At 40.9% G+C, this 21,420-nt stretch overlaps 2 protein-coding genes across 2 annotated transcripts in view; one reads left to right on the top strand and one right to left on the bottom strand.

The window, feature by feature from the left end:
* The window catches only part of LOC138622960 (furin-like protease kpc-1), a 185,976-nt gene extending 169,085 nt beyond the window's left edge, over nt 1–16,891 (bottom strand). The window contains exons 1-2 of the mRNA XM_069702155.1: nt 16,816–16,891; nt 11,554–11,729 (exon numbers count right to left, since the gene is read on the bottom strand). Coding sequence (XP_069558256.1) covers nt 11,554–11,724 — 171 coding nt within the window. The 5' untranslated portion in view covers nt 11,725–11,729; nt 16,816–16,891. The remainder of the gene's footprint in view (nt 1–11,553; nt 11,730–16,815) is intronic.
* A 211-nt stretch (nt 16,892–17,102) lies between these two features.
* mms22l (MMS22-like, DNA repair protein) overlaps nt 17,103–21,420 on the top strand; it is a 19,277-nt gene continuing 14,959 nt past the window's right edge. The window contains exons 1-8 of the mRNA XM_069702108.1: nt 17,103–17,855; nt 18,561–18,758; nt 19,032–19,157; nt 19,382–19,434; nt 20,221–20,308; nt 20,441–20,618; nt 20,873–20,966; nt 21,101–21,231. Of these exons, the coding sequence (XP_069558209.1) occupies nt 18,586–18,758; nt 19,032–19,157; nt 19,382–19,434; nt 20,221–20,308; nt 20,441–20,618; nt 20,873–20,966; nt 21,101–21,231 (843 nt within the window). The 5' untranslated portion in view covers nt 17,103–17,855; nt 18,561–18,585. The remainder of the gene's footprint in view (nt 17,856–18,560; nt 18,759–19,031; nt 19,158–19,381; nt 19,435–20,220; nt 20,309–20,440; nt 20,619–20,872; nt 20,967–21,100; nt 21,232–21,420) is intronic.

Here is a 21,420-nt window from a genome sequence, read left to right as displayed (position 1 = left end):
ATAAATAGAAAAGAAAACTTAAAATATAAACAAAAAAGGTATACAAGTACAGAAATAATGAATATAACATTTTGCAAAACATGCCTTCAAAAACAAAAAAAAATACCTTCCCTAAACCAGGATGACCACAACCATGCAGCAAAAAGGCTGACAGCAGTGGGCAGAATTAAAGAGTTTATAGGCCGTTTAACTTGGAGGAAGAAACTCCTTCATCCTGATAAAAAGATATTTAAGGATAGAAAGACAAATATTCAGCTGTGAGAAAGTGTTAAATAGTGACGGAGCATACAATTCATGTGATATATTGTTTTATAAATTGTCATTAATACAGAAACTCTCTCGTCAGGTTGGAGTTTGAATTAGTACATTTGACTCGAGAACTACTTCCACCAGCTGTACATTTCTATTTAGGGCCACAGTGAGACCGTCCCAGTGCACATTAAGCAGAAGGAAGAGAAATACCTTGAAAAGTCCTTCATACACAGCCAATAAACAGAGCAGGCTGGGGACACAGTCCAAGCTTCAACTGGGCAAACGGTCGTGGCAGGAAGAAAATCATAAAGATCCCTTTCAAATTATGAAATGTATCTTCAATTGACAGACATTCTTCAGTTGGTCTTTATTATTCTGTCTATTCAGACAATAAAATACAAAATGAACCATATCCATAACATCATGAAAGTCTTGCTTTTAATGTGTTAAGTGCCATGAAATAACCTCTGTTGTGATTTGGCGCTATATAAATAAAATTTAATTGAATTTAATTGAATCATGTAAAGAACATATAAAAAAAAGTCTAAATACTATTGAGATGGTGCTCATTTCCACCATCACAATTTATGCCGCAGGATCCCAAACAGCTGGAGCAGCTTTTTGCACACACAAATAACAGAAGTGTCTTCAAGAACATGGCAACTTACACTTAGATCGTTTTTTTTGTTTTTTTGTTTTTTTTAATGGCGGGTTGGGTGGGTAATCACCAAGATACATGTGAAATATCTGATGAAAACTAAATGAAAAGTATTAAAAATCCAACACAGCAGAAAATCTGTATGAAGGGATAAATAGATACATGAAAGATCAAGAGATCTACGGTCGAACCACAAATGTGCTTGTAAACAGTTTAAGTGTTGTATAGAATAAAATGTTCTTTTAAAAAAAAAGCCACCGGGTGCTTAAACTAATCTGTTTTTATTGGTCTCATATAACTTTGTGCCACATTTCATAGTGTTTCAGACCAATCAGCCGTATGTTAGCCCTACTTTATTATTATTAAAGGTTAACATGCAATCATCCAAGGTCAGACAAATGATGATCTACTTCAGACTCTTTGAAGCTTTTGTAAAGCGAGGTATGGAGACTGAATCTCTGACACAGTTTATATGGATGCACGTCACCCTGACTTATTGCCCTCTTCTCAGACTGACGACAACTCCACCATTCAGCTCGACCATCAGACGCTAGACACGGGTAGAAACTAGCATGAGAGGACTATTCAACAGGCTCTTCTCCACTTCTCTGTTGCAAACTGAATGTCTCCAACGCATGACGTTAGTCCACAGTACCAATGAAGAGAGGATCCGCACGAGAGTAATGCTGCTGTATTAAGCAAATAGGCCTTCAAAAGAAAAATATCGGCGCTTGAATAGGCTGCTACTGGAACTCAAAACCCCTGAATAGTGACAGATGTTTGTGATAGATGATAGATGACTGTCAATTCAATGTCATTTGAAACGTGCATTTTATCTGATTGTCAAGTTAAAATGTTATTTCATATTCTTTTTGTGAGCACGAGTAAACCACCGTTGTCATCTGATTTAACTTTGATCCTCATTAAGAGGAAGGACATACTGAAGGACATTTTGTGTATATTGAGAAGAGAAAACTTGTAAGTTAAAACGGACGAGTGGTTGAGATAAAAAAAAATTAAAAAAAGGGACCTGATCATTCAATAAAACTGTCATGTAAGAAATATCAGCTTGTTTACAGTTTAATTGAATCTTTCCAATGAACCACAAACCATGGAACTGATAATGCACAACACTGTTACCACAGAACTATTCCAAACTGTAATTTGCATTTTGAAATGATTCGCATAAAACATGTTTGGAGATGTTAATTCAACTTCATGTGCCAGATAAACTGCAGCAGCACCTGACAACACACCAAACTTCTAGATACATTAACATAAAGTAATAGTGAACGGCTAACAACTGAATGAACCACCCCATTTACTGACAGTATTCAATAAAATGACAACATGCCACCTTTAGATAGGGTGCTTTTACTGTAAATCACAACTTCGTTTTCAATAATGAAAATGAGGAAAAACAAATTACAATAATTCCATCATAAAATAGTGACTCTGAAGTTTCTTTACAACACTGAAATCCATTCAACATGCTGTGCACAGTTAACTGGATAATAAACAAAGTCAAACTTTTCCTTGGATGAGCTGCAGACCAGACTGCTGCTGAGACGAACAACTGATGGGAAGCTCCCATGTGGAGGACATTTTGGACTTGAGCATTCTGGATCTCAGACAAAAAGGACTTTTAGTTTTGAGAGTTGGGAGTCAGAAGGAAGATTGGAAGGAAGAAGAATAGATTATTCAATTAAAGTGAAGTTAATTATCATAGTGGTTTTTGTTTGGTTTTAAAAGCTTCAGGAACAAGTACAGCGAGATAAATGTTCTTTGTGGTAAACTGTACGTTTTCTTGGCTGCTGTGTTGCCTGCAACGAGGGCTGTCACAATCACGACTAATCGTCATACAAATAATTGTGGTCATGGATTTGAATGGTCTTTTGTGTTCATTTGATGCCAGTGATTGGCTTAAAACCAAAATATGCCCATAGTTGTGCTGCGGTGTTTGACTTTGCAACTAAATCCAGGATGTTAATGGAAAACATTTTTCTTGAAATGTGGTTGGTGGGTTATTAGAGGTTAAGTAAAAGAGTCGGTGCTGCTAATTCTCCACTCATGTCATTCAATCAGAGGAAGAGGGAACAACAAGATGACATCATTAAAAGAGTGTACCTTGGCTAATATCTCTATAAAGCACTGAGCCCTGACCTGACCCTCCACTCACAACCTCAAAAACATCTGTCAAACAGCTGCTGGATTCTCTTTCAGGTGTGAAACTGTAAAAGTAAAATACACTAAAAGCTCTAATTACACTTTAAAAAAAATGTTTCAACTTTTATTTTCCAATGAAACACAATGAAAACATTTCTACAAGCCGAGTACTTATTGAGGCTTTTGAGTGTTTGATTTTTACTTAACTGTAACAATTCATCACAAGAGCCTATTGACAAAAAAATGGTTGCTGAAGGACTTTTATGGTACAAATATAGTTTACTATTATGTAAGGTAGTTTTGATATCCTTTGAATGCATCAGTGATTTCTCTACATTCACTATTAGGACAGTGTCATCCCGTATCTCTCCTTATAGGTTTTGTTCTGATTCTTGAAATGTCTGTACTCCCTCCTCAAGTGTTGGATCAGATTATGATGCTGCACTGCACATTACTGAAAGGCAGAAGCATTAAAATTCAAAACAGAACTTGAAAGCAACAAGCTGATTTGAAGCACTGTATAAACACAACACCTAAGCTCAAGGAGCCGTAGGCATTATGATGGATTTGTTCTATCTCGTTTCAAAATGTCAGGTTTTATGTATATTTATGTATATTTAGCTTATTTCTTGTGTCTTGCATTTTCTTCTAAAACAGTTTAGATTAGTTTATTTGAAGTGTTGTTATGATTTGGGAACATTTTTGGTAGCTTATTTTACAGCAAAACTATCAACCTCTGTCTTAAATGATGCTCGTGTGTCTGGCACTGATGCATTTAGAGCTGACATGAACTATTGTGATACCAGAATTAATAATGTCCATCACAGTGAAACTGTTTACATTGCTAATGTTTTCTGAACTTCTTTCTGAAGCTCACATTTGAGAAGCAGTAACCACAAGTGGAAGCTAAAGATGAATATTAAAGCAGACAATAATATGGGCTGTGTTGTTGAATCTGATAGATGACTCAAACACAAGTGCACAAGCAGCTGGAGAACTCCAAACTGTTGTCTGACATCTACAAGCCTGCAACAACAATGTGAACAGCAACGATGACAAAAATCCTTTCTTACTTTAGATCTCTTTGGGAATGACAGACAAAAGAAAACCAATTCTGTGGTAAACCATCAAGTGTCTCTCTGTCTAAGTTACAGTATTTTGTAGACAGAGTTGTAGGTAAAAACAATAAATAATGAAATAATTGGTCTGGGGGACTCAGCTGTCAGAGACTGTCGATGTGTGTTTTTATTTAAGGTTAAATGGAAGGTTCAGTCACGACAACTAACAGGAGGATCTACTGCAGGTGCAGCAAAAACATGCCCGCAGATAAACATGCAGTGAAAACATCAAAACTAAATTTACCATTTTACTTGTGCTACTTGTATTAATCCTTTGTTGTTAAAACTAAAAAGGAAGAGAAGAGCTATACTGATCCATATTAGTCAGTCCATATAACAACCAAACCAAAGACAAAGTTACTGAGAAGCTGCAGGAGCATTGAGCAGTTTACAACACAGTTCACCTAAAAAGTTGGTGGAGCCAAAAACAAACACCCACAGATGACCCCAATTTACTATAAGTTCATACAGGTCATACCGTTTTCATTTCCTACTAACTTGAACAACTTTGTGACTTGGCTACTTTTGGGACCGATGTTTAACAGTCTTCAGGCTGGTAACTAAAGCTTCTTTTCAGCAGAACACCCCGAAATGTGTAAACTCTGACATTGTTTTAACATAGAAGTGTTTGGCTGCATATTTTTACTCCGTCTAAGGTGTCTGACAAAACACACACCCTCCTATTCTAATCACAGCTGCAGTCTGTGCACGCAGTTTAACGGTGTTGAAGTGGTTTTTATACTTCAAGTCTATTTCCTGCATTTCACACAGGTAACTACGGTGACGGTGTGCTGGTCTCTGTCTGCTCTGCTAATGCATACGCCTTCTGCACCATGTAGAAACGGTGAGAAACACAAGGACTCACAGTACAACAACCTTGACCCCATTCAGAGTCAGTCATTGTAATTACTGTAATTATTGCTATAGCCGCATTACAAACTCATTTATAGGCCACTGTAACTAAAAACACAACATGCCGGCGTTAACGCAAACTACGAGATTTTATTTTTTTGATTTTTGATTTTATACACTTTATTAATCCCCGAGGGGAAATTTCTTCACTACAGCAGGGGGGCTCTCAGGGGGGAGATGCTGCAGCAGGCTGCCACTAGGTAACCTGACCTGAGGTGCATGTTTTTGGATACTACCTACTTCAGTCTCCATTGAACCCTTCAAACACAAATATGACTACAAGCCTGAAGAGTACGACGGCGTGTGGTTGCTGTTCAGCAGAGTTGGACTTGGAGTCTTCACAGTGATGAAGCATCCACAGGAGCTGCGTGCCCCGCTGCTGCTGCTGGCGGCCTCCAACCGACAAACAGAAAAACACCAGAGGAAAACAGAAATGGAGGGAGGGACGGGATGAAAACGCACGAAGGATAAACAAAAACAAACACAGACATCAAGAGTCATTGAAGCAGTGTGTGAGAGCCACGTGAGGCGGTCCACCCTATGGAGAAAACAGCAGCTGGTGTGTACACTAACAGCCCTACAGGGGCTGTGGCCTCCGCAGCCTCCACTATGGAAAAGCAGAAAGGAGAGATGGGAGGAGGGCTGGGTGAGGGGAGGGAGGAGGGGGGTGCTAGGGGCTAAATGGGGTGAGCAGTTAAGCCTTGTTGGTTACAGTATTGGCAGGAAACACAGTGATGGAAATGGGGGGGGGTGTGTGATGGGTTCTATACAGTGCATTTTAAAGTGAAAAATATGGGGTTCGATGGGTTTTTAAAGGATAACAATTATTTTGGATTTAGTGGTCACAAGCTATCATTGTAATGTCAGTTTTAAAGAAACATTATTCCGTTGTATAACAATTTGGTCTGAAATTTGATATGTCTGGGCATCATGTTAATCTGCAATAAAAACCATGGCACAACTCATGTCTTGGAATGCAGCGACAGGCCAAGAAAGAAGCCTGATTAATTTGTCATCACAAATAACAACAGGAAGTGGAACTGCTGCACATTTTAGCTGCTGGAGGCAGAACATGTGAACGTGACAACACAAAAACTGTACAAACTGAAAAAAAACAATACAATTTTTGGACCACAACACACTCAGTCTTCTGCTTTTTGGAAATGAAACATGAGTCCGCTGTCGTATCACACAGGTCTGAACTGGTTTCTGTGTTCTTGTCTACTTTCGCAGCTTCTTATTGTGTGTAAGCGGAGGAAATAATAGAAACTAAAGTGGACAACAAACTCAACAACAGCAGTCACTGACAAACATGTCATCAAAATCCATCTACAAAGCTTCTAATAAACAACCACTTCAGAAAATCCCATCTACTTTCAGTTATTTCTCTTTTAGCTATTTCTAAATAAAACCTTGTAAAATTATACAACATGCAATTTCACAAGATTCCTCTGGAGTCCATATTACCTACACGAGCATTGTGTACGAGTGTGTTTGCGCGCTCGTAGCTCCCCTCCCTGCTCTCGTCCACCATCGTCCTTTATCTTCTTTATCTCTCTGTATTCCCCCCCCTCTCTCTCTCCATTTCAATATTGAAGAGAGTTTTATTAAGGGCTAGACTCGGATGTGCTGAGGCGCTCTCAGTAATTTTCCTACAAAGTGCTTTAATCCATCACACGGCCAACATGTGGCCTTTGCAGCCATACATCATCTAAGCCCAGAGAGAGAGAGAGAGAGAGAGAGAGAGAGAGAGAGAGAGAGAGAGAGAGAGAGAGAGAGAGAGAGAGAGAGAGAGAGAGAGAGAGAGAGAGAGAGGGAGTGGTAGCATCATCCCCCCCCCCCTTCTTTTACTTCTCTGCCTTCATCCCCCACCAGAGTTTCCCACCTGGGAGGGAAACCACATCTTCCCCACGTATTCCTCAGTCAAGTCCTCTCTCCATTTACAAATGAGAGTGAGGTATGTGCGAAGATGGAGTGAGGGAGCGTACGTGGTGGGGAGCGGGGGGAGGGGTGGGGCGCAAAATGAAAGAGATGGCGATATGTGTGAGTGAATGAGTGAGTGAATGAGTGTGTGAGGCTGAGAGAGAGAAAGAAAGAGATAAGGAAAATGGAGAAAAGCTTACTGGAATGAATGAAATTGGGGACAAAAGCAGTTGATAGGAAGTCGGGCGTGTGTGTGTGTGTGTGTGTGTGTGTGTGTGTGTGTGTGTGTGTGTGTGTGTGTGTGTGTGTGTGTGTGTGTGTGTGTGTGTGTGTGTGTGTGTGTGTGTGTGTGTGTGTGTGTGCACGCACATGCTGTGCATGCAGTATGCACAAGGTGTGTGCTTCTGTTGCATGAGGAAATGGAAATAGGCAGAGAAGGAGATGAGGGAGGAAAAAAAAAAAAAAAAAAAACGCTTCATTTCCCAGAATGCAGCTGGTGCAGAGTGGCCCTCTGTGTTGCCCCCGGCCAACACCTGCTTCCATTTCGCTTGCTCCGCCCTCCTAGCACTGAGGAGCAGAGATGAACTCTGGGCCCCCTGACTAATGGAATGGGCCCTCGCTCCCAACCATTAGAGGATGGGTGTCCCTTTTGGCGCCCCCGGGTGCCCTGCGGTACAGAAAAGGGAGAGGAAGGGGCGAGGGAGAAGATGGTGGCAGGTCGGCCTTTTTCCTTTTGCCCAGCGCACGCACACCTGGTCATAATGTAACAGCCTGGAGTAATCCAGCCAGAGTAAGGCTTGACATAGCTTAGCATCTGACTGAGGCTATTTCTGAGAGGATATTAGAAATTCTGAAATGGGTGCAGCGCTGTGAGGTTTCAGAGAAGGAGCTCTCTGAATGTGTACGACAGCGGCCCCGGCTGATCGTGAAGCGTTTGTGTGATTTCATTTAGCCAGTAAATCCAGTGCTCTGCCTCAATTACATCTGCTTTACTCAGATGGAAAACACACCTCGAGTGTACGGAGGGGAGGAGAGGGGGAGCCGGGGGAGTGGGGGGGAGGCATGGAGCGGATTGGGGATTGAATCTCTCGATGAGCTGATAGCACGTCTGCAGACAGCGAGCCAAGCTGTGCTGCAGTAATGTTATGCTAATGATATGGTAATGATATGGTAATCTACCGGCAGTATTCCACCTCACTGGAGAGAAGGGGAATCTGCGAGGCCTTTCACCATTGGTTGGAGACCAGGGATTTCCTGAAGTCAGGGTTCAAGACAAAAACCCTGCACGCGCACACGCACACACACACACACACACACACGGCTGCACCGGCACTTAATTGTTAAAGCAGTGATCTCAGCTAAAATAAAAGCAATGTAAAACATACACCTAATCTGTCTTTAATCGGATTTGCAAACTCTTAAGTAAGCAAGAAATAATACCTGTAAACAATGCAGCATCATGTGATGCAACTTAAAACTAGGTCGGCTGTATTGTGAGTAAGCCTGCGAGCTTTATCAGCTTGTAATATCAAGCCGCTGTGCCGTTGTTCTGTGCCGACATAAAGCGAAACAGAAAATCATCTATTTTAGATCGCGATCGGGTTCTTTTTTTCTGTCACCGTGTGTGAAACCCTGCACCTGTGATGGCTGTCTACTCAGAGCAGCTCTTTCTCTCTGCCTTGTAATGATTGTATTACACCACCGCAGCACTGGATGGAGAGGAGACTCACCATTGTGTGACAACAGTCTTTAAAACCACACATTTAAATACATTTTGCTACATTTCATTGCATCTCATCTTATTGGGAATGAGTTGACTTGCCATTTAATTTAAATGATTGTTATAAGATATCTTTAAAAAATAAATTTGAATGAGCAGATTGGAAGAGGAGATAAATGAGGATGGATTAACTCCATCACTTTTAAATGATGAGGACTGACAGGAAAGGCTTAACTACGTCTGCAAGGCACCTGCAAAAAGCAACTGCACTGCCTCCCAGTAAATCTGTCCGTGTGGCATAAAGACATCATCTCGGGTATTTTGCTCTGTTTTTCTTTGTATTTTACAGTTGCAAAATGGATATGTCAAGTCTGCACAATGGAGAGACGCGATGACATTTTCCTGGATGATGTACACTAAATCAAAGAGACCAACAATATGTTGAGTGCCAGCATGGAGACATTTGATTCCCATTCCACTCATGCGGCATTACCGCCGGAATGCCAGCAGACATCACAATCCTCCCAAGCTGATGTTGGGCTTGTCAGACTTTTCATTCCACTTCAATGTTTAAAAAAAAAAAAAGTATATATATATATATATATATCACAGAAAATTGTGACGCCTCTGCTCCTTCTTGATACGCGATATTTGCTGCACGCGAGGCGCAAATCACAAGTGGCACAATTAAAATAGGTTTGACTTAACAAAGGCGATTTAGTGTCAGTGACATTTAGCATCAGCCTCTGGCGACAGACAGGTAAAAGAAGCCAGTCAGCAGATTGGACCTGGGGGGGATCATGAAAGTGGGGGTTGTCTGAGGCTCTTCTCTGGGTGTGGACACCTTATCAACACAAACACACACTTAGTGTAAATACTTGACAATGGGCTACTAAAGGATTACACCACAACATCTCATCACTGATTTCTACAATATTGATGCAACCTCTCACATATGTCGAACCAGAATAAAAACTAAATGTATTGCAAATATGTTTTATTGCACTGTGTGTATGCATAAATACAGTGAAGTTTAGGTGTAAGGACAAACATATTTGCTATTGTTTTGGTCATTATAAGTGATGACTGCATGGAGGGATGATCATTAATGTATAAACGAGCAGAAAACAACAACAGGGAAAAAGGAGAGGTGTTTGTGTGCATGAGGGACAATGAGCGAGAGCGAGACAGGCAGAGGAAGACAGAGACGGGGGTGGACTGTCCAATACGCTCCTGATAAAGGTCAAAGAGATGTTTTATTCATGATCCAGGCGGCGGCAACAGCAGCACAGGCAGCAGGGCCAAGGTTGAAATGAGCTCGCGTCCACATTCCCCAGAGCCAGTTCTGCACACAGCCTCACACCAGGCCAGCGGACACTCCCGCTAACTGCTATCAATAATGTCAAAACGCACACACAAGCACCAACCAGTAGCACTTATCAATAACTTCAAATTACAAAATGAATGGACACTGTGAACAAATAAACTGCAACTAACACCTTTTTATGGGGGATTATTGGAGTCTGTTAGTATGATGCAATATTTTTTCCAGATTTTTCACCTGTATGTTGCCATCTATTAAATTCCATTAACTAGGGAACTAAACAATTTATTTTTTTTAATAAAAAAAATTCAGGATTCAAATTCATGAAATCTATTCGCATCTTGATTTAATTCATTCAAATGTAACAGTCCATATGTCATTTAATGCATTTTATGGATCATCAGACAGTTAGAGTATCTGGGTGCTTTACCATCTGAAAACTGCACAATCGATTGCTTACACTATGTTTTTAATGATATTGTACATTTTAACCAAAAGATCTGGGTTGATTAGACAGTCTTTACATTCAAAAAGGAGAAATTAAATAAAAGAATCCCCTTTAAAATCCTGACTATAACAGAGCACAGCAAGAATGGATTTCAATTCATAAGGGCTCTTACCTTTTAAATCTTTCTGACAGTGAATCTTTCATGAAGATTCGCAGTCAAGAGAATCAGATGAAGTTCATTTCAAAATCTCTTATACCCTCGAACCCCCTCTTTGAACTCACTCTTGCAAAAAAGTAGAACTTCTGTATTGCACCTAACCAAGACCTGCTCCAAGCCCTCATTTCATAGTGAAGTCGTGGACATTTTTTTGAGGAGAGCTGACATACTTTCAGACTCAACAACCAAAGTAACCTTTAAAGTATTGATGTGGATAAATCACATCTAGTCCTCTGACAAATGGAAAGATTTCAGCATGACAGATTAAAACTCGGGCAAATAGGTAAAGAACCAATCATCTCCAAAGACATGCAACTGCAGCCTGTCCACATATAGGAGTTTCTCACAGGCTAGACAGAGGTGTGTGTGTGTGTGTGTGTGTGTGTGTGTGTGTGTGTGTGTGTGTGTGTGTGTGTGTGTGTGTGTGTGTGTGTGTGTGTGTGTGTGTGTGTGTGTGTGTGTGTGTGTGTGTGTGTGTGTGTGTGTGTATTTGAAAAGCCTGACATGCTCCCAAAAAGACACACACACACACATATATATATATATATATGTGTGTATATGTGTGTGTGTGTGTGTGTGTGTGTGTGAACAGCCTACTCTACGTGTCTTTGATCAGATATGAAATATTCAGAAATGCTGCTGTAATTTGATGAAAGTCAGATATCCCTCAAATAGGAAATAGAAGTCAGCACTTTGGCAGCTCTTGGGGAAAAAAAACTAAAATAAAGAAAAAGCCCTCAGTAACCGGATGTTGAAAATGTAAATTGCGGGCCCATAGGTGGAGGTAATAACAGTGGTTTTAAACATGCACTGACCCGCTGTATGAACTCCAGTCCGTGCTGCTCGGCCAGCGATCGGGCAGCTCTGGTGCCTCCATCCATTTGCACTGCGTAGAAGACATGGCGGTTGGTCCCACGATGCCCCTCTGTGGTCACTAGTTTCCTCTGCAGCAGGCAGCCAAACAACAGCACAAATACGTTGAACATGGAGCCTGTAACAGGGAGATTAAGGAGAAATTAATCGTCCGGGTTTCTAAATGCATTTACTAAATGTATTCATGTAAATTAGGTATGTCTCAGAAAACTATGTCCGTATCAGCCCACACTGCTGCATTAATAATGATGTTTCAAGTCTGTATTTAGGAGGAAGTGTGGCATTGTACTACAAGATTCACTATCACTTAATCTGCTGTTTACTTGCCTTAATAATTCACTGTTTGTATATAAAATGTGAGGAAAGTCAACACCAAAAAAAAACCAGTTTAATATAATATATTCAAATTGTAACATATTCATATTTCATTCAACCCACAGTCTAAAACCCCAAAATAATCAGATTATCAAAAAGAGAAGTGTTATATCAGGGAAGCCAATCATTTATCATTTCTGCTGGAAATGATATATTCTCTGTAATTCCAACAAACAAAATTCTAACAAATTGTTTCCACTCTTCACGTCAGACATCATTTTCCTTTTAGTCAACTGATAAGCAACAGTATTCAGTATCCCACAGGATACCTTTGCTCTTCATTGGTTCTTTTTCATTGACATTACATATACCTATAATAGAAAAACACAAACACCTACGGTTTTGATTATTACCATAACACTTGAAATACCATCTAACTACACAAATGACTTTATAGAGTGTGGGATTCAGCATCTCTGTGCAGAGTATTGAACATTGGCAATTGTGAAACAATTTGCCCACAGCCACCTCCTCTGTACTTTTGCATGAAATCCACTGTGGCTGCCACCTACAGCATGTTAACCACCCACCTGTAGCCACACAGAGTGAAACGTCCAGGAGAAATATTTCACCCTGTGCGATGAAAGCTAGAACTCTGGCATCAGGGGCCCCGAGCGAGACGACGCACTCTCTCCAGTTCCCAACCCACACGTTTAATCTCCTGGCCTTGATGCAAATGCTTCTGAGAGCAGAAAAACTGCAGTGCTCTCACTGTGTGAACTAACTTCCCTCTTTAAGCAAAACAGGAACTTTATCGGTCCGTCTTAATGCTTGTACTTTCCTGTGAACAATGATGGAACAAAAAGTTGTCACCTCACTCTTCTCAGTGTCGACTCGACAAGTTAAACAGCCAGTGTATTTATGGAAGAATGCAGCGCTGAAGCATATTAATTGCTGAAACTCCCACTCTCTTCCACAGATTACGTAATGAACATTTACTGTTGATCCGTGAAGTTGGCCGAATTGTTTTCATATACGTTAGTTTATACTGAATGTAGAAAAGCAATTATATAAACTGTTGGATTCAGTCAGTTGCTTCCCACATGTACTGTATGTCTCCTGCACATACAAACAGCTGCTGAACTCTAAAAGGCAGCGTCTAAATATAGCCGAGGCTATTAGTTAATTAATACATTGTTCAAGTGACAGAAAATTAACTAGCAACTATTTTGATTGATGATTTATTGTTAGTCATATTTTACGCAAAAAATTCTCAAAATTGTCAAATATGCCAATTTCCTGTTTGCAGTTAGTCTTTTGTTATATTCAACTAAATATCATGTTGAGTTTTGGAAAGTTAAATGCACAAAACAAATACATTTTAATAAGTCAATTTCTGGAAATACTGATGGACTTTTTAGCTATTTTCTCACATTATATTCGCCAAAATATCAGTTCATTAAATAAGTTGAAAAAGTTCACCCTGAGACAGGTGTTGCAGTCCTACATCTAATCATTGTTATTATGTACCATCTGTGGTATAAAATCTTTTTATTTTTCGAGTCTCTCTCAGCAACTTTACTTCCAAAATACACCCACTAACATACAGTAAAACTCCAAACCAGGAGATTAAGATATCTCCTCTGAGAAGTAATTCTGTTTGTGTGTTTATCTGACTTCTCGTCAAAAGTAAAGAGCCTCCTCCTGCAGCATTTTCCCCCCCAAACAACAAACAATGCAGCTGACCACTCTTTAAAGTCTACAGCATCACTCGGCTCCTATCTCCCAAGCCGCTGATTGAAATCGATAACCTCACTTGGGGCTGGAGCCCCAGTCAATCCCACCGAGGTGCAGCAGGGCCGGCAGCGTCCACCCCACCCAGCGAGGAGCAGGCCTCGGGCAGAGACAGAGTAGACAGGCGGGAGAGGAAGGGAAAGAGAGGAGTACATGAGACCGCAGTACAGGAGAGCCACATTGAACAGTGTCAGGGCCTCGGGGCCTACTGGGACGCTGATAAAGTACCTGGACATTTTTATAGACAAACTACTTATTTCCGTCCTCATATCGCTTGGGAAGACTGATAACTTTATATTCCTCTCAGGCAGAGGAATGAAAGGGAGGGGGTCTTTTCAGGAGTTTAATTGATCAAACTGTAGCCACAAGGTTTTTTTTTCCAGAGATAAAAGAGACTAGCACTCTCCCCTGTACAATACAGAGATCTTTTAGAAAGCAGACCCAATGGGAAAGAAAAATGTAACTCATTATGCAAAGTCATTACAGGCCTCTGACTAAACTCCTTAAAGAGGAGGAGTTCATGGTGAAATTGTATTGTACAGGATTTGCAGAGGTCAAACTACCGGTCATGTGATAACATTATTTTACAATGTCCAGATTATTACTCCAACCAAACTTTTTAGATGGCTGCTTTGAGGTCAAGCTTTAACACCAAGACTATTTTAAGTAAATGACAGTAAATTACCATTTCATTGTTGCTCAGGGGACAATTTGTAAGGACAGAGGCCAAGACAGCAGCCAAGTCTCCGTATTTAAAAACATCCACAATAAAATAGAGTAAAGTAGAAAATAATTGCCTCACCGCAGCGGAAAAAAAATTTCTCTTTGTGTCATCAATCAAGACAATAAGCACAGTAACAAATAATAATCAGCCCTTTCTCAAATAGTCAGCAATACAGCTACGTACAGTATGTGCGAAAGGTATTAAACCATGGGGATGTTTTAGATGATCTTACTGAACCTGACCAAGAAACAGTCAGGCACCTAAACCCCATACAATGGTCATTTATCATCTTTACACTACGAGTTGTGTGTGGATTAAACAGACCTTTGGTACCGGACAGTCAGGCTGGTTGCTTCCCTGTGTCCAGCAAGGTTATCATAGCAGACTGCAAACCAAAGAGTCCTTGAGCAAGGCATTACACCGCTCCCAGCAGCTGATCTGTAGCGGCTATAACTTCTGGCTTTGCACTGGGTCATGGGTGGGAGTGAAATTCAGATGACATTAGTCACAATGATCAACTACAACCCTCAGACACCTTTGATACTGATTAGACCACCAATCATGACTGTGTGCCCCATTAACATTTTCATGACTCTTCGCTTTGATACACTTATTAGGGTCGGACAGTTAAGGTGCTTTGAGCCGGTGAGGATTTGCTGCAGCCACTGATATCAATGTGAACAAGACAGGCGCTTTAACATATTTGTGACTGTGAATATATAGAGTGGCTTTACCACTAATCAGTAAAAGAAACTCCCCCTGCAGTGGCTAGCGTTGTTTTATGAGGAAAATCACATACACTGCAACTAGGTGGAAAGGTTGGTGCTCAACTGGTTTAGTAGGTGGCCATAGTTGCTAAACAAAGCCATCTCATATCATGTAATTTTCTATTGTATTCATTTTAAAGTGTAAAATCACCATGGACAGTGGTCCCAAAACACTTTACAATTACAGAAAACATACCAAAATCAAACAAAATAATGAAAACCCCACAGTAAAATATCAATGTCGAAAAAAGGAGTAACCAAGGCCCATGACAGAATAACCAGGGGTTGCTTCAGGGTCACCCAAACCAGCCCTGACTATAAGCTTCATCCGAGAGGAAAGTCTTAAACCTAATCTTAAAAGTAGAGAGGGTGTCAGCCTTCCAAAAAAAAAAAAAAAAAAAAAACTGGGGGCTCGTTCCACAGGAGAGAAGCCTGACAGCTAAAGGCTTGACTTCCATTCTACTTTTGGAAACTCTAGAGACCACAAGTAAACCTGCACTGTGAGAGCAAAGTGTTCTATAAGGATAATATGGTACTATGAGGTCTTTAGGATGTGATGGAGCTTAGTCATTAAGGGTTTTATGAGTAAGGAGAAGGATTTCAAATTATATTCTGGATTTCACAGCGAGCCAGTGAAGAGAAGATATTGGAGAACTGGAAAGTATACTTTATTATATATAATCAAAAATGTTTCTTGGCTAAAATATAAAGCATGAAGCTTTACATGTATCTATTAAAAGTTGTGTCAATCAGAAAACAAACTGTAGTACTTACCCATGTCTGTATTTATATTTGCTTGCCTTTTACTACTTCTCGTCAGTTTTGGGGCACTACACAAAGCACAGGTGTAGAACTGTAAATATTGATGATGGCTGTATTCCAATTAGCTGAGCCTGGTGGTGTGCATGCTTGTTTACTAGCACGGTTTACTGGGGCAATTATAAATGTTACACAGCAATCACTTATGATGTTAGTTACAGGTGGGATTTTCCTACTTTCCCAAGTTAAAATATATAATAATGACAAAAGGGGATATCTTCAGAAATAGGAAACACCTGTGGTGGTGCATGGCTATGACCATTATTTCATTTTACAGAGAGGAAACATTTCAGCAGATGTTGCCTCTGTAGCAGCCTGTCAGCAGTTAAACATATGTTGGCTACAGTATTCGCTCCGTTACACAGAGTTCATGAAGTCTATCTGGAAGCCTCATAAGGCTGAAAGTACACCAGGTTATCACCTTAACATAACACAGTCCCACTGCATCCATTATAAGGTATCACATCCTTTCATACTTTGCTGCTATTAAGTGAGGATGATGCGGATTATTAAGTGCATCTAGAACTGGATGTGAATCAAGTTTGCAGTCATTACATTGTAAACCCCAAAGTCTTGAATTGTGGTGCAATTTCCCAGACAACAAAATCCAACCTGGTCCAGTGCATCAAAGCCCGGAACCGAGGCTACATGTGAGGGAGAGAGGAGGGGAGGGGATGGGAGGGTACGGGGGGGTGTTGCCGGTTCAAATCTCACTCCCTCCATGCACAGCGCCTTGAAAGGAGAGAATGGGTTTGTAGCGTCGGAGCAGAAAGAAAAGCATTTACCTTTCCCATCCAGGCGACTGAGGCTTCACACAGACGGACTGCCTCCTGTTCAAAGCAGAGAGGGGGGGGTCGATGCATCGTCAAGGAAAAACAAATTTCCCGACGTGTCCATTTTTACTGTCTCCGCCGACTCCTGGTAATAAAAGATGCACATTGAACCATGCAAAACGCCGCATCTGTCGTGCATCTCCTCTCCGGACGAGTCAAACGTGCAGAATTAACGATTTGTAAGTCGACAAAACGAGCACATCCACGGCGTGTGGCGGAATGGGGGGGATTTAGTAAAGATGTGAGAATGCATTAGGATGCAAGAAATGGTGTGATGGCGAGAGGGACTGTTGGGAGAGACAGATCTGCATATGGAAATTAGGGTTAGCGTGGTTAAAATTCTACTTAAAACGCTGCATTATTTTGTATTAATTTGGGCGGGACCCCCTGCAGGGAGACCGAGGGGGGGCAGGTGACTTGACAATAGCCCATAACAGAAGCCATGGCAAGGAACAGGTGCTGTGGCTCCGAGCTTTTTATTAGCAACACATATGTATGCTAAAATATGTTTTAATGATAATGAGGCCGATATTTAACATATTTTGTGTTAAGTCCGTGTGTGTCAACAAACACCGTTGGCATTTTGGGCAAATTAAACTACTTTTAATTACATGAGGGAGCTCGGCGCTGTCGGTGGCATACAGTAGAAATTCAATTTGCTCTTTTATACACCTGTTAAATGAAGAAGCTGGAACGACAATGAGACAACGAAGAAAACACACAACTGGAACAAACTTTTACTGGAGAAACAACGCGACGGCGGAAGTGCTGAGCAGGGAGACCTCTTGTTCCGCGGCGCTCGTGGGACTGGGCCACGCCCACTGTGAAACTTCGGACCAATCAGCGGCCGCGGGGCGGGAGTGCGCGTGCGTGGACTGAACGCGCGGGAGAGCCTCTCGATCCAAAACAATGGAGCTGTAACAGCTGGGCGGTCGTCACGCTTTGCGACACATTTACACGATATTACACCGCATGAGAAGCTGAAATACAAGGTTGGTCTATATTTCAATTGGTTCACGGTTCACGAGATGATACAGTGTGTTCGTTCCCCTGTTAGAAAAGCTCCGATTTCTCTACAGGAGTGCTGACTGTGCATGCGACATAACGTTACTGCCGTAAAGTTAGCCGAGGTAACGCGAACATAGTCATGATGTTGACTTATTTACAGACAAACACGTAAACACGCCGTCAGACGTTGTAGCGGAATATTTCTTCACAGACACTCGTGTCCAGTAAGCTGCCCTGTGAAGTGCTTTCTTGTTAGCCGGCCGTGTTATTTAAGTGAACATTAAAATGCCACACCAGTTCATACAAGTCTGTTCACATGACATCTCTTAAGTTCCTTTAAGTACGTAACTGTCCTCTAAACAATGTGTTGCTTATGTTTGTTTTAGCACAATACTCAGGGGTACACAGTTCTGAAGTGCAATCTTGTTTTGTGTATTATATTGTAATGCCCTGCATCTGTTGCAATACCTAAGCTGTATAGTATATATAGTGTGTATATATGTCTATAAAATAGTTATGCTGCTTTAAATGTGGAATATGCTTACATTTAATCTGCTTTTAAATGGCACATCATCTCAATACAATGTGTGAATGAGTGTTATTTTTGTCTGAACTTACTGCAACATATGACCTCAGTTTTGTCAAAATCTTATAATGTCTCTGCTCTGTGCTTCTTTTTTTTTTGTCAGGTGATCCTGCTTCTGCACTGACAGCATGGCAGATGACTTGAGCCAGTCCCTCACCCCACCAGTTTCCCCCTTTGCAGCAGACAGTTTATGTGATCTGACTCCAGCCCAACCACCGTGCTTCTGCTGCTCCGAAGTCAAAGATGACGCCACCGGAGCTCTTTCCACAGAGGGGTACACTGCAAGAGGCTCCCTGAAACGGTACAGTCAATGTTTGTCAGTTCACTGTTACCATATTTCCTCACTCTGAGGTCAACAGTTTTCACGGCCTAAAAAAAAACATTACCGGGGTCATTTATTTTGGAAACAAATATTGATGTTGATATGTTTTATTCGAAGATTAGATTTGGGGTTTTTAGCACCACAAATTAAATTGCAGTCACCTTCATGCTAACGGCGTGACAGCAAAAGTCTCACTTACTCAAAACAGTAAATACAGGTAAAGTCTCAGTAGTCAATATATCCACTCCGTAGGCTGCTGTTGCGTCTTGATCCGGCTCCTGCAGAGTATGAGGCAGACACGGTGGACATCTTTGGCTTCCCCTGGGTTACAGAGACGGCACTGGTGGAATCTACAAAACTACTCTTTGGACTGTTCAGGTAAGTCAAGGTGCAAAACAGATCTCAGTTAAGTATGCATTAGAAAAATCTGTTGGTGTCAACATGTGCTACCACCACCTTAATCTGCAAGCACTTTTCCATTGCACCAAAGGTTTCCAAATTGAATCATTCCTAGAGAGATTCTTCTTTTATGCCTTTTGTGGCTTGAAAAATGTTCGCAACACTTTATTCACATCCATTATTTGCTGTTTGTTATGTTTCAGGCAAAAGGTTTACAAGTTGGAGACCTTGATCCCGTCCAGCTTACACGACTTTGGTAAGTCTGCGTTTGCATGCAATTCACAGTCCAGCTAACAGTGTTTTAGTTCATGCCAGTAACTGCTTAAAACAACAAGTGTCACGTAAACTACAAGTACTGACAGAAGTTTAAGTCAGCTGAAGTGTTTTCTATACTAAGTTGTTAAAAATGTGTTTTAGAATTACCATATATCGATATTAATATATTAATATTACTGTATATGACTAAATGTGGCCTTGGATTTGGATTTTGTATTACTGTGATATGGCGTAACTTCTGTCTTCTCCTGGTTTTAATGACTGCATTACCATAAAGTGATGTAATTGTCTGAACTCACCAGACTGTTTGAGCTGTTCTACTATTTGCGTTTACCCACTTAGTCATTATATCCACATTACTGATGATTATTTATCAGCAATCTTACTATATACATATTGTGTGAAAGCACTAATAGTCATCCCAACAATCACCAAAATATTAATATTGAAGTCTTTGGTCAAACATATTGTGATATCTGATTTTGTCCATATTGCCCAGCCCTACTTAAAGGGATACTATTCTATATTTTACCCCTTATAAAAAAAAAGTGTATATTTTAAGAACTGCAGTATTGTACCATCATCAAATGAGACTGAAGTTTTGAGTGTGTTTTCTTGTATGCAAATATATTGTACAATAGTGTGTTTGAACTACTTAATTTACCGTAAAGTTCACTGAGGTCACACTAGTGGTTGAGTTATGTCTGATATTTGATACAGCGAACATGTTATCAGTACTCCCTACAACATCGCTTTTGTGTCTTAGGTCAAGCAGGGAACCTCCACTATGAAGCAGAAGACCTTCGACAGCAGTGCGTGTCCTTCCTTCAGTATGTCAAAGTCTTCGTGCACAGGTAATTCAACATATTTAATGTCCACGCTCATAAACATTTGTTTCCATGTATAATAGTGGCATCAGGTATCCCCCAGCTTTGACTGCTATTTGTTTGTGTTTATTTAAATGTGCATGTCTTGTGTGTGTTCAGATATGTCCAGCCCTCCACGTCCCTGGATGCAGGTCACTCGCACCCTTACGAGGAGCTGGAGGCTCAGTTCCCCTCTGCTCTTCTGGAGGAGCTGTTTGGCATCACTCTCCTCGTAGGACGACTCAAAGACCTGCCTGCTAATGTTCAAAGTGCCTTCACCATGCAGAATCGGGGAAAGGTACCGCATTGTCTAGTGGATTGGACTCTAGCACAGACGTAATACTCAATATGTGTTAATGTAAATAAGATGGCGCTTTGGAAGTGCAGCAAAAAGTGTGGATGAAATCACTAAACGTATGGTTTACAAAGCAAATATCAACTGAGGAATGACTTTAATGACCACAGTTTTGGCACAACTTCCACCATCCTGCATATTTTTATCCTGTTGACACTGAACATTTTTTTAAATTTTTTTTGGCCTTCCTCCCACAGATTTTTTCTCCCTCCTGGCATTTGCTGCACCTTCATCTCGACGTCCACTGGTCTGTCTTGGAGATCCTTCACCTGCTTGGTCACAAGATGCAAGGTAATGTGTCTATATCAGAGTACGACAGGATGGGAAATGAAGATATTGAAATGTGAGACAGGGATTGTGTGTATAATATTGAGTCATTATGGTGGAAACAGGCTTTTTGTGATTTCCCTCGTTCTTCTCTGCAGGCCAGGTGGTGTACGCCCACCAGTTTGTGAACCTGACGGGAGAGAACTTGACCGATACCAGTCTGTTTGAGGAACACCTGTGCAGTTTGCTGTGTGACCTCACTAGTCTGGCCATAGGCAAATACAGCAAGGTGGGTGGCTCGCTGCCTCTCACCAGGTGTGCCAGCGGTATTTCTTCAGCAGAAAAATAGAGCAGTCGTGCTGATATAATTGCCACATTTAGCAGAAACTGGACAGCAGCTGCAGATAGCAAACACAAATACTAAAAAGTGATAAAATACTTTGGTGTAGAATAGAGCTTCAGTTTACTGTGTTAAATA

The sequence above is a fragment of the Brachyistius frenatus genome, unplaced genomic scaffold (assembly GCF_029030835.1).
Source record: "Brachyistius frenatus isolate BFR_SWC_R1_liver_20210118 unplaced genomic scaffold, ASM2903083v1 Contig_40, whole genome shotgun sequence".
Taxonomy (NCBI): Eukaryota; Metazoa; Chordata; class Actinopteri; family Embiotocidae; genus Brachyistius; species Brachyistius frenatus.
The sequence above is the reverse complement of the archived record's forward strand: the minus strand, read 5'-3'. Positions and strand labels throughout refer to the sequence as shown.